Source organism: Pan troglodytes, chromosome 10 (assembly GCF_028858775.2).
Source record: "Pan troglodytes isolate AG18354 chromosome 10, NHGRI_mPanTro3-v2.0_pri, whole genome shotgun sequence".
NCBI lineage: Eukaryota > Metazoa > Chordata > Mammalia > Primates > Hominidae > Pan > Pan troglodytes.
Genome location: NC_072408.2, coordinates 84,342,462 through 84,356,877, shown reverse-complemented (window position 1 = coordinate 84,356,877; position 14,416 = coordinate 84,342,462). Strand labels below are relative to the sequence as shown.

At 35.2% G+C, this 14,416-nt stretch overlaps 1 protein-coding gene across 1 annotated transcript in view; it reads right to left on the bottom strand.

Annotated features, from left to right (window-relative positions):
• NAV3 (neuron navigator 3) overlaps positions 1 to 14,416 on the bottom strand; it is an 891,873-nt gene that overhangs the window by 632,891 nt on the left and 244,566 nt on the right. Inside the window, exon 2 of the mRNA XM_016923897.4 lies at positions 9,922 to 10,329. Within this exon, the coding sequence (XP_016779386.3) occupies positions 9,922 to 9,993 (72 nt within the window). The 5' untranslated portion in view covers positions 9,994 to 10,329. The remainder of the gene's footprint in view (positions 1 to 9,921; positions 10,330 to 14,416) is intronic.

Here is a 14,416-nt window from a genome sequence, read left to right as displayed (position 1 = left end):
TTTGATATGTAATTTCAACGCACATAGAAAGTGTGCTAAATACAAGTGGATTTAAAGAAACCACTAAGCAAAATAAAAAGATGCAACCTGGTGAGTTGTATGATCTTGGGAAAGTCCCTGTCCCTCATGTGGACGTAAAGATTACCTGATCTATAGCTGTACAGAATTGTAAAGTGTAAGAATGGAAGAAAATGCAAGGAAAAGTGCTTTGTAATTGTATGTTGCTATTCACATATTACCTAGAAGCCTAACCCACACTGTTATGCAAAGGACAAGAGGTGAGTATAAATGAATAAACCCATTAGTAATGCAGTTAACATGGTAGTTTTACTATTACCTACCACAGAGCATAAGTAGGTACCCCATAAATGCACAAAACACATTAAGTTCAGCCAAAATATTGTATCATTTAAATCTGTGTGCAATTATTTTGATTTCCTTCTTCAAACAAAATATTATGTTAAAATCCAATATATAAAACACATTATAAGAGCAGGATTACTAATTTGAGTGGATCAAAACTATCTCAAGTTCTGAGACAATTACTTAACAAAACCTGGCGAGTTTACTGGAAACTAGCAAGCTAATATGTAGAAATGTCTGAATATACTGGAGAACATTCTTAGCAAAGAGCTATACCTACTGTGCACTAAAGAACTACTTTACCATTATACAAAAATACACATAAGAAATTGATTCTAAATAAGCAATATAACATCACATTTTGAATTGATTTTTAATCAACTACACTATTCAGTGTAATATGTGGCAGGAAACATTTATAAAGGATAGTTCATCCCATGAAAGATGAAAAATTGATCATGAAGAATTACTAACTATAAAAAGTCATTTCTTTTTATTTGTTTAATGCTTGGAACTGACATTCCCAGATTTAAATCAGAGCACAATAAAAGTATTCTATGGAATGTACAAATGATTGAATATATAAAATACTTAAGGAAAAAAAGCAATAGATGTGGGATGGAGTCCTAAAATTGGTTTCTAAGTTGTTGAAAATTCATAGTAAATTTTCCATATAGATCATGCAACAAATGCTGGTTAGCATTCCAGTACAACTGAAAAGACTACATAGTACAGCTTAAAGGCAAGTAGTAGCAGTCCTGGGCCAGCCTCCCTTAACTTCTCAAAAATCCTCTAAGCCCTCTTGATCCCCAAGTTACATGGTTAGGGAGAATCAAGTTTGGAGAAGTATGGCAGGGGAACTATAGCTATGCTACTAAATACCTTGAAAACAAGCATTACATCTTACTAACATATTCCCCATGTGGATTTATAAATATTATCAAATATACAGAAAAGGTGAAAGAATTTTACAGTGAACATCTCCGTGACTGCCACTAGAGTCTATAATTAACATTTTATTATGTTTGCTTTATCACGTAGTTTTTACATTCCTTATCTCACTTTGGAAATGGTAAAGATAAAAGATGAGTCAGTTCATGTATTGAGAATTTTTCCCATGTTCAATGTTCTTTTTCTCCTCTTGAAAATAGAAACAAAACTCTAATATTTAGGGTTTAGAGAGTAAACACTATTAAAATGTGCCATGAATTAAGGGTAACCTTGCTCTTGTCAATATGCCATGGCCATAAAGTATTTTGATTTAACAAATGTGTCATCCTAAGGGAAATAAAATCTTTGAACATAGACTTCTCTTCTGACTAGCTCTAGGGTTGAGTTCTAGTTACAGGTGATTGATGTTGTATCCATATATTAGGATGAAATATCATGAGCACTAATTCTCCCTCTGACTCTCTCCAGGGAACCAGCAGACGGCGTCATGGCCTAAATGAACCACTAAGATGCAGCTCAGTAGAAGCCAGGAAGAATGACCAGACCCACAGGGAAATTCTGTCCTGGGGCTAGGGTGGAGAATCAAGGATTGGTCTATTAGTTACACTTCCATCTTTGTGTGTGTGTGTGTGTGTGTGTGTGTGTGTTCCCACCCCACCCCCAAATAAAGAAAGTCTTCACTTTTAGGGGAGCCAGGTATTAAAAGCGCTTAAATCATTTGTTATATGCAGTTTGGAGAGGGAAATCTAAAATGGAGTGCCGTGATTTGAGCAAACTAGGAAGCCATTCAACACTAGCACTGCTGGGGCCCCATAGTAAGTCAGTGATGAGAAAGGAGTAATGAGTCTGCCCCCAGAAGACAGAACACAACCAACTCCTTAGCCCACCTCCAATAGCTACCAGTTATTGTTTTTCACATGTGAAGCACTGTTTCAACTGCTGTAACTATCATTTTAAGAAGTAACACAAATGAGAAAACTGGAGGAAGACAGAAGTTGAGTAATTTGACGAAGTGTCAGATTCGAGAACCAAACTCAAGTGGTCTTATTGTAGATTCTGTGCTTTTAACTCTTTGCTGTACTATGTTTTACTGGATCTTCCCAAAGACATTGCTAGTTTCATCAGGTCTTGAGTGAAATAGTAAGCCATGTTGTATTAGGAGGCAGTGGTTGTTTCTGCTAAAGGTAGTACTATGGTTTGTATGTTAGCCTCCTCCAAAACTCCTGTTGAAATTTAATTGCCATTATTACAGTATTAAGAGATGGGACTTTTAAGAGGTAATTATGTACTGAGGGCTCCACCCTCATGGTTGGGTTGGTGCTGCTGTAAAAGAGTGATTTCAGCCACCACTTGCTCTTTCTAGCTCTCTCTTGCTTCTTCTGTGATGATGCAGCAAGAGGCCCTCACCAGGTGCCAGCACCTCAACACTGGACTTGCCAGCATCCAGAACTGTGAGCCAAGGAATTTCTATTTCTTATAGATTACCCAGTCTGTTATTGCAGCACAAAACGAAGTAAGGTAGAGTCATGGGCACCACCATGTCTTTTCAATGTATTGCTCATTTGTGATAAGCTCAACTAACAGGGTTCCCATCTTTGGGCAAGCTCTGTCCATCTTCAGCCACACAACTAATTTGGTTAGTATTTGGTTTGCTCAGTGAAGTGGTGATTCCAGCTTTGAGGGACTCAAAAACCCAGATTTGGCTTTTGGACCTAAAGTACTAAAGCTTTTTAGAAATGATCCACTTTTAGGAGAGTAGAGACATTCATACACATACTCTGTTTATAACGCCAGTCATTTTTTCCCATTTAGTCACTGTTTCATGTATATATAGCTTCCTCACAGGGAACTGTAAGAAGAAGAGGGGAATGAATAGAAAAATTTTGCCTGAAAACCCACTCCAGATTCCAAGCACCAAATATCTGATTCAATAAATGTCTCCTAATTGTGTCTTTTTTTTTTTTTTTAACGAATAGAATAAAGGTTGGACGTGGAAACAGGTACTGGCAGCTCTGTCAGCAGCTGCTTGGGACAATGTCAGTTGCAGAGGCCATCAACAATGGAGAGGGCGTGGGTGATGGCAGCAGCTGTTCTTTGTGTGGGTCACCCATAAATTGCCTGTTTATTTTTAAAAATGACCAACCACACTGAACAAGTGTTGATATTATCATTAGTCTGGGTATGCACTTAGGATATCCAAGAATAAAACAGGAATGAATAATAAGGATGAAATAATTCTTGAAAAGTTTAAATTCCAAACAGCTGTGCTAACAGAGTCCAACATTAGCTGACTGAAACAAATACGAATACCAGAACTGTAGATATAGAGTGTCATAGTTTAGGTTTCCGGAGAGCAGACCCCAAAACAATGATCCAAGTGCAAGTAATTTATTTGGCTGATGATTCCAGGAAATACTGGGAAGGGAGTTAGGGAGACAGAAACCAGAAGATAGAAAATAAAGGCCACTTCATTGAACACATCACAATGGTGAGTAACTAAAACTTAATCCTCCTGGGGTGCTCTCAGAAACTGTCTGTAGGGCAAGGGTTCTCAAATATTGCTGTGCATTAGAGTCACCGGGGGATCTTAAAATGCACATTCCCATTCAATAGGTTTAGTGTAGGTCCTGAGACTTTGTATTTCTTATAAGCTCCCAGATGACAGTGATGCTGTTGGTCCTCAGAATATACTCAGAAAATCAAATATGTTGATTTTTTAACTTTGCAGTCATACTGTAAAAAATTATATGCAAAATAGGCAGAATTCCTTATGTCTACCACTTTTGTAACATATCTTTACATCGGCTTAGTTTCATTTAATTCTTATCCCAGGCATTGCATATTCCTGAACTAGAATCAATTTTGGAGACAATTAGTCAGTCCCTCTGTAAGAAAACCACAAAAATTTTTATCCACCCTGTCTTATTGCTATTAAATCAGATGGCCCGGCTCGCTAGCAGGCAGCCTGCTATCCAGAGAAACAAATGGGACATATTTTAGAAGAAAAATGTTAGTCTTAGTATATTCTTTCCTTTATGAAATGATAAAAGCCAGAACTCACATGTTAGTATCAAGACAGAGGAAAGAATTTAAGAAAAATCAGAATTAAAACGGAGAAAACTTTATATGTTAATAATAATTAGTATCATTATAATTACAGTCATAATTAATGGCAACTAATACTCAGAGATTTTCATATAATTCTGCCTTCAAAATGTTCAAAATATATTGAGTGTTATATATCTTGGGACTGTATATTTTATCCATTTATATGAAGATATAGGCTCACTATATCTATTGACGTCTTAAATCCACCAATCAGGAGAAAGCACATAGTCTAGTCTAGAACAAAATGGTGGAACCATAAAGTATGCATATGTCCCATTCACTTTTATCCATTTCCAGTTTTTTCTGTTATACCAAGTCCAAATACTTCAAAAATGTGTGCTGCCAGGTGCAAAAAGGCCGCCATATGAATTTTTAGATTTCTATGATATGGTGGAGAAAAAATGAAAGGAGGTTCTATCCAAGTTCAAATCTGAGAAAGAAGTTTCTAGAATCACTTCTGAGTGGAAAAAGAGTCACTTTATCTAATTCATCCTTAGAGGATGCCAGATAAAATAACTGGGAGACAGCTGTTTGTGGAATCATCTTATAGAAGTATGAAGCAGAGGTAGAAATTAGGGATAGTCTTAATCTGCATCTGAGTATGCTACAATCACAGCACGAGTTTCTTTGGGAACTTGATGTTCATGTTTATGTCTACACATTAATTCCAGATTTATATAGTAACATTATAAAATGGCTATGTTTCAAAAATGAAAAGTTTAGATAATCAACAGTTGAATGACTAACCACTTTTGTTGAAACTGACACTACAATTCATTCTTACTAGAGCCGTGCTTCAGGATTGGCTGATAATAAATGATACGATGTTGTTTCAGAAACCTCATCATCCCTCATGGTCCCTATAACTTATGTAATATACATTAAAAAAGGAAGTCAGGTAGATTTATAAAAATAATCAAATGGCCTCATTTAATGAGGCCATTCTTTAAGAAAATCAACAAATATAAGGGCTAGACCTATCCTCACTAAACTTTCTTTTTTTATTGATTTATGCTCATATTTTCTTTAAAGAAAACAGATTTTTAATTCGTTTCCAACATAAACAATCTTAAGTAGTCTACACCTGCAAGAATAATCTGAAGAACACTTTTTGACTTGTATACGATGTTATTTTATCATCACTGCAAGAAAATGCAAAAATAAAATGAAAAGAATCAGCACACTAAATGAAATAAATAGCAAAATAAGAACTAGGCTAGCTTTAAATTGACAAAGTACTTCTACTCTGTAGAGCTCTGGCAATCGTAAGTGGGTGATGTTTCCAGGAAAATTATTAAAGTAACCTAACACAGTCACATGCAGACACCAAGCCCAGACCACGCTTCTGTTTGATGTCAGTTGAAAGAGAAAGAATAAAACAGGTCCATGTGAATTGACATTGATGAAGCACTCATTGTTACTTGAAGGTGATGCTTTCTCTAACCCTCCGCTTAAACTTGATTTTCAGTCCAAAAAAAAATCACAGGAGCCCAAAATAATAGGCTTTTTCTATATCAGTATTATTCCTATCAATTAATACAATAATTTCTCTCATTTTACATAACTCTTCACATCTCAAACACTATACCCAGAATATGTCACTTCTGAAGTAATCTGAAGTCTCATAGAAGGACAGAAGGACAGATGTGATGTGTTGGAATTTATCGTGAGCTTTTTCATGGCAAGGTGAAAATAACTCTGGCAAACTGAATATGTAAAATACGTGATTTGGGGAAGTGAAAAACTGAGATTGTACCGATCTTAAAACATTTCCATAAAAGAAAAATACCTCTAAACATACACAATAATATTGCTCATGTCTTTCTGGTTTACGGAATACAGCAACAAAATACATCCAACAGATCACCAAATACTTTTTGCACCTTTGTGCCATGATTCTGAAGTGTGTATCCTACTATCTTTTTATCACTACCTAGTAAAATATTGACTATGACAAATGCTTTGGTTTAATACACAAAATATTCATGGAGCAATAAAACAGTGTTCCAGGGTTGTCTGAATTGCAAACTGCTGCAATTAGACTGACAGTAAAATTTACCATGCTCTGCTTTTCAGTTCAAGGTCACGATTAATTACATAGCAGTATCATTTGTAACTATTGAGCTTTCACTGTTCTGGGTTTGTTTTGCAGAAATAATCCCACAAAGCAATAAAATTAGCTGGCAGCAATATGCAAACCTCACTGGATTTGATTGTGCAAACAAAGGTCAAAAAGTCATGCTATCAAAAATAAAACACTCCATTATGGGCATTCAGGTGGTTTGAGATGCCACGATAATTTTCCCATCTGGGACATTCCAGAACCTGAATGCCAAGAGCTGGGTTATGGCCCAATACCAGCTGAAAGTTCTACTGAAAAAATAAATCACAAGACTCAAAAAAAAGCCATTAAATTTCACCCAGTCCTACACTAATCCAAGTTGACTTGAGATCCTTAAAAGTATTTTCTTCAACTTCTATAAGATTATTAGAAGTATTCTCTTTAAGTCCTATAAGATACACATCTGTAGTTTATCTGTAATGAAGAGTACTTCAGATAGAATTTGTGGATATAGCTTGTAACTTTCAAGTATGTGATCCTCTGTTAAGATTTAGTAAGGGGATGAGGCATTATTTAAAAGAAACCAATAAAGTCAAACACTTTTGAAGCTTTAATTTTGAATAACAGCATATATATTTTACATATATATAAATATTATATATATATATATATTTAAGGAATGGATAATTATATTTACAAGACCCAAACTCTTAAGGAGATAAAAGCAGCTTTTATTGTTGTAGGAAGATACTATCTTAATAAAGCAAAAGGTATCATGCATGTTCCTGACATATGATAAGCACCCTATGAATGACCAACCTCATCCCTGACATTCACCTCCTCATTCATTAGAACACATACTCACAGAGTCATATAAACAGGATCCTAAGAGTTTGTACTTAGAAGTAGAACATAATAAGTACAAATCTACACATCTTAAATTAACAAAAGCTAGTGATTTATTGTAAGCTGAATAAGAGATCGGTTGTGTAGTGCTTAGAATAGGTGCTTATTCAATCCATTTCAATGTACCTTGCTTTGAATGTGTACAATATGCCAAACACCATGAAAAGATGACACTTTTTCAGTAACATTAAAAAGATGCTTCACCTCTCAATGAAGCAGGAGTCAGGCTAAATGCGTTCTGTTTCACCTATGCCTGCTAAATTAATTCATCATGAAGGACTATAAACACTTGAAGTAATTAAATAAATGACCTTCTAATCTCTATTAGCGATTACTTGGTGGCAGGGCCATGGCCAGCACTTCATCTACAAAGATTTATGACATTACCTTTCAATTTTTCTTTAATTTAAACTCATTGTGACTCATTGTGTCATTGAGACTAGGTGTTCCTGCTGACATTTCAGATTCAAAAATTTTGAATCTTAAACCTTTATCTATACATACCAAGTTTCTGGTTTATTTGCAGATCTTACATATCAAGGCTACTTTTTAGGTGCCCACACCAGTGAGGGAGCCAAGAGGTCATAAGAACTCCATTTTCCACTCCTGATACTGCTCATTGAAAACATTCATTCCTCTTCCATTCCTTTACCGATGAGAAGGCGAGGCTATAGTGAGATGGGGGTCTTCCTGCGCCACATCACCAAGTTAGTATTTTTACATTTCTTACAGAATTACGGTTCTCCATGGTTTGTCTAAATTCTATTACTATTAGTATGTTATGTATGAGCTGAGCAGTTTTGTGTGAGTTGGCCTAGTAAACGAAGTGTGATTACAAACCATTGTTTACAGTTCCACACAAAGAACTCAGAGAATGACTCTAAGAATTCGTTCCATTCTTCAACTTTAATTCCTTTGGTGTTTGCAGAAAATCTCCCTTAGCCAGGGAATGAAAAGGCAGCACCTGCAGAGGTACTCATCTTTTTTGTCATAAAAGCAGCATCTCCATCAGAAATTATAACCCCGTAATTAATCACTTACCTATTACCTCCCTCCCTCTTTACCCACCCAATATAGTACCCAAATTAGCACCAGAGTTAAGGACGTTATAAAAATGCAGATAGAAAAAGATGATTAAATGGCTTCTTAGTAGTTAAATTGCAGAGAACGCTTTAGATTGAAATTTACTGTGACATCTCCTCTGGGTAAACACTCCAGTGCCAGCAGGAAGAAGAGCAGGCTGAACATTTGGTAACACCAACAAACTTATTTGTAACACAAGCATTTGTGTAGAAATTTATAACCACATTAAAGCAAAAATTGATTTCAGGCACCTTGAATTTTATAGTATTTAGTATTTTCTGAGATTTACTTAACACTGCACAATAAATGAACCAAACTGGGAATAAACAATCTATGCATTTCTGCCTCTACTAATGACAAAAGGATTACTGTAGCCCCGTGCCAGTTGCATTAATCATATTGGCAAAACAAAATTAATAAGCCATTGACTCAGCACAGCCTCTTCTAAACTTACCTCCACCGCTGTGAAAGACCTAACTAGTTGTTTTTCAGGGTGTGAGAAGTGAACAGTAAACAAAATTTCTAAGACAGATGTAAAAACAAAGCTTAATTATGGCCCTTAGATCCACATCTAACTAAAAATTTCCTTCCTTTTCTCCCATTTCTTGCCAGCACCATCGCTACTGGGTCCCCACACACCTATCCTGTACTAGCAGAGTCCATAAGAGCACTGCAAAAGATGATACATTTCATTATGAGTGGGGCTCTCTCTCCTAGACGCCATCTCTAACCCTTCTGATAAGTGTTCTTTAGGTGGTTCTCACTCCAGTGGAGCAATTCAGCAGGTAAGAGTTTCTAAAAAGCTAGAAAAATGAAGTTGAAGTACATCCCTTAGTATTCAATCCCCACTTCTTACTAAAAAGCTCGCTAAACCCTTTCTTTTAAAATAAAGTTAGCACAGTTCTTTTTTCCATCAGTTCTTTTGACATCATGTAGAATCAAAACAAAGCTCGCAGTTGCCTCACAACTTTCTTTCCAGGCCAGCTGTATAATTCAGAAGGCCTAAGTTGATGTGTCCCAAGGATATGAAATTAGAGAATTTAAAATGTCACTTATGCTTTCTAATGGCAGTAAGGCAGGTGTTCTCTTTAAGGAGAGCTCTAGCCTGCTCCATTACTCCAGAGGTGCCTGTGACTCATGCCTCACCCTGGGTCTCAGAGAACTGTTCCTACAAGGTCAGTTCAACAGGTCACTAGTATGAAGTCAAGAGTAAGAGAACACAATAGAATCCTTGCCAACCCACTGGATAGATAAATTCAGAGGACCTTAGAAACAAAATCACCAACTGGTAATGAAATCCAGACCCACAGAAACACATTGCTATACAGCAAGGTTGATTTCTGTGAAATAGTATGTTATTTTATCTCAAAAGGTGCATTCATTTTCAATTTCAAAAATTCTCTTTAAGCGTAAACAAAAAGGACCAAGCAAAGAGAAATTTCTTTTACCTTCTTCTGATCTTCTAGCTTGTGACTCACTGGATTCTTCCCATGTCTGTTCATTTCTGAAGATAAATCCATCACATTAGGTTCTTGCCCTTCAAAATGGAATCTCTTCAAAAAAGCAGCAAACTAATCCAAGATGCAATTTCTAGGAACACACTGGCCCGCCACGTTCCCCATCACACACCGTTTCCGAACTTCATCGACTCCAAGGAATGACTAAAAAATCCATTGATTGAATGGAAAAAGTAAAGTTTGCAGTTTACTCCCAGGACCTTCCAAATCAGCATATCGTTTTTAAATGCTGACTCCTCAAAAGCAAAATAGTCATCCGAGAATTTTGACTTCAACTGCTATCTTTTTCTTTCTTCACAGTTTTCCATTTTAATAAAAAATGACAGATTTCCTGTAAACCTGTGATTTAAAAAAATAAGCACATAGTTAATTCTCTTTCACCTTTTGTTACAATTAGTAAAATAAATTATTATTTGAAAATTTCAAAATATTTTAGGCATAAACAATATTTGACTTAAAAATAATGGCATTATTCTTCACCCTTATGGCCTTTAAAATACCAAGCTAAAAAGTAACAAAGAAGACACAACTACTCATCAAACATGTATGTATGCTTTACTGTTCCACTCTTGAATTTCTGCATTTATAGAACCACAGAATTTTAGAAGAGGGGCCAATATGGCCAGATATTATGTTGTAGTTTGATAACTTTCATAGATAATTTTATTTAGACTTCAAAAAAGATCTGTAAAATGGTTATTATCATTCCATTTTAAGATGACATAATTAAGATTGAGAGGGTAAATTTTCGTAAGTCTCATAAGTAACAGAACTAGAATTAGAATTCAAATTGCTTTGACGTCAAAACCCATTATTTCTCCTAGTTGTACTCTTCTTGACTCATATTACGTATTTTGTCCCACAAGGATAACATAAACAAATTTGTCAAGTGCCTTACTGGGTTACAGATACACTATGCACAGTACTTCTTAAAGGGATCATATAATCCAGTGGTTTCCAAGGCCAGCTAGATAATAGAATCACCTGAGAATAATCATAAACATATAGATTCCTGGGGTGCGCCCTTATCTCTGCTAATTTAGAAGCTATAGAGAAGTGCTTGGACATCTGTATTCTTTTCATCTCTTTTAGATACTTGTGATATAGAAAAACCACTGTTGAAATCTCCCCTTAATGCAGGACTTCCTAAACTTTTCTGCACATTAGACTCACATAGGAGGCTTCCAAAACTACTGGAAGCCCCAGATACTGTGCTTTGGCACCACTGCCTCAATATATAAATTCTCTTTATAATTGACCAACTACTTCCTGAAGAAACCTATCATCTCAGGAGGCAGCCCTTTTCATATTGAGGCAGTTTTAATCTTTAGATAGTTCTTGTTAATTTGGAGACAAAATCTGTATTTCTATACTTCTGTCCATTTGTAATTATTCATAATCTTCATAGTCATCAATGTGCACAAAATATGTTTGTTTTATATGACAGTTCTTCAATATCTCCTTAGCCAGGTTAACCATCCCTAGCACCCCAAAAATTCCTTACCACCATGATTACTTCCTTCAGAAGAGGTTGCACTTTGTACGAGGCCCATAAACTGTGCTGCCCAGCACTGAGCACAGGGGTCAAGCACAACTTGGTCCCTTTAAGAATTCACCTCCAGGTCCCTCAACACATGCCATGATAAGCATAAAACAACTGATAAACATATTTTAAGTCAACAGTAAATTAAATGTTAGTAAGTATGAAAAATCAGCTTCTAAATTGCCCTTTGCACTTCTCTATACGTTTTTTTTTTTTCTTATCTGGCATCATTTTGCCAATCCCTGTTCTGTCTTCAACAACGCTGCTCTGTCATGCAGATATTTTAGTTTGTGCACTGCTGTGAAAGTTTTCAGCACAGTAAACAACATGGACAAGGGCTTTGGCATAAAAGAACATGATCAATTTGAGGAGCTGAAAGAAATCCAATGAGGAGTCACTGCAAAATTGTAAGAAGGCATGCACTATAATAGGGTTTGTGATTTTAACAGTTCACCTGAACTGTCATACAGAAAATAGAAGGGAGCCAAACTTGTGCCAGAAAAACCTTATAGGCATTGTTAGAGCAATCCGAGAAACATACAATAGCATCCTGAACTAGTGTAGGAGCCGACGAGGTGGGAAGAATGACAAAACTGAGTGATATATCATGTAAGAGGCAGAGTTGACAGAAATGGTAATTGACTGAAAATGAGTTTGAGTGTGTGGTTTAAGGGTGCAGGAACATTACCTAACACAGCAAACTCATGAGAGACACACTTTGAACAAGAGAAGAAGAAAGACATGGTAAAACAAAAAATGCTTGCTAAAGTCCAGGACATTATAAGATAATCTCACTGATGTTCATAGATGCAAAAATCCTAAACATTAGCAAACTGAATCCAGGAATGTATAAAATGAATTATACATCAATTCCAAGTTGATACTATCCCAGGAATAAAGGTTGGCTTAAGATTTAAAAATAAATCAGTGTAATTCACCACATTTACAAAACAAGAAAAATTATATGCCCATCTCTATGGGTGTAGACATATAATTTGATAAATTAAACATTGACTCATGACCTAAAATTTATCTTGGCAAATGAGGAATAGAAGGGGACTTTCATAATCTTCCTTCATCTGATAAAGTGTATTCACCAAAAAACAACTACTGCAAACATTAAACATATTGGTGAAAAGTTAAAAACTTTTCATATGATCAAAAACAACACACAAGTGGCTACTAATATGACTTCTATTTAACACTGTACTTAAAGTCTAACCATGCAGTAAGACAAGAAAATATGAGACAAGGGAGGGAGAGGAGGGAGATGGGGAGAGCAAACAAGCAGTATAAACACTAAAAAGAAAGAAATAAAATTGTTATTTGAAAATGTTATGGTAATATATACAGAATATATTAAAGAATCAAGAGATAAATTACTAGGATCAATAAGTGACTTTAGTAAGTTTCTGTATACAAAGTCAATATATAAAAATCCTTTATATTTCTTTATAATATCAACAAACATTTAGAAAATGAAACATTGAAAATATACTATTTATAATAGCATTAAAAATATCAAATTCCCTGGAATAAATCTCACAAGAGACTGTAAAAACTTTATGATAAAGCAATAAAACAGCATCAAAAGAAAATAGAGATTTAAATAAATAGAGGGCTGTGCCATATTCAGAAATTCAGAAATAAGACTCAATAATGTAGAAATAACTCATGCCTAAAATATTTATTGCATTCAATGCAATACCTATCAAAATCCCCAGTTTTTCTTTATAACTTTAGAAGATGCTTCTAAAAGGTCTAAAAGGTATATGGAAATGCAAACAATCAAGAAAATCCAAGACACTGATGAAGAAGAACAAGTTGAAACTATTTGCTCTACTGGATGTTAAGGCATATTTTAAATCAACAGTAAATAAAATGATAATAACAAGGGTAGAAAAATCAACCAATGGAACATAGAAATCCCCGAACCAGGCTTTAACAGATATGACCACTTTATTTGATATAAAGGTTGAACTGCAAAACCATGGAGAAAAAGTAGTTTCAAAAAAGAATGCCAGGTCAGTTGGATAGCCATATAGAAAAAAGTTAAACCTGACTTTTACTTCATACTAACAATTTCAGGTGGACTGCTGATATAAATCTGACAAAAAATAAAGCTTCTTGGAAAATGCCTTCATTAACTGAGGGTAGGGGAAAATTTCTCAAGAGTTCAAAAGCACTGAACATGAAGAAAAATAATAATTATATCAATATCAAAAACTTATTAATCATAAAATACCAATAAGAAAATATAATTCAACTCATGGACTAGGAAAAGTCACTTGTTATATATATAATTACATATAAAAACATCTAAAAGTCAATAATAAAAATACAATAGACAAAAATATCTGAATAGATGTTTTCAAAAATAATAATATAGATGAAAAACAGATTAATTGTTGCCATGGCTTAGGGATGAGGGTGAGATGTGTCCAAAAGAGGCAGGAAATAGGAGCCTTATGGTACGGAACAGCATTGTATCTTGATTGTAAGGGTGGTTACATGAGTCTACTTATGTGATTAAGTTGCATAGACAATACACATATACAATTCAGTATCTATAAAACTGGTGAAATATGAATCTGCTCACTCTGTGGACTGTACCAATGCCAACTTCTTAGTTTTTATCTTATACTATAGTTATGCAAGATGCTAACGCTGTAGTAAACTAAGTAATGGGTACACAGAACTTCCCTGTCCTTTTTTGGCTTATCTTGACACTTCCTGTGACTCTAAAATGATTTAAATAATTTAAACATGAAAAGTTAAAAAAGGATGGACAAATGGCCCGTAGATACATGTAAAAATGAATACTCTTGTCTGGGCACGGTGGCTCACACCTGTAATCCCAGCACTTTGGGAGGCTGAGGCAGG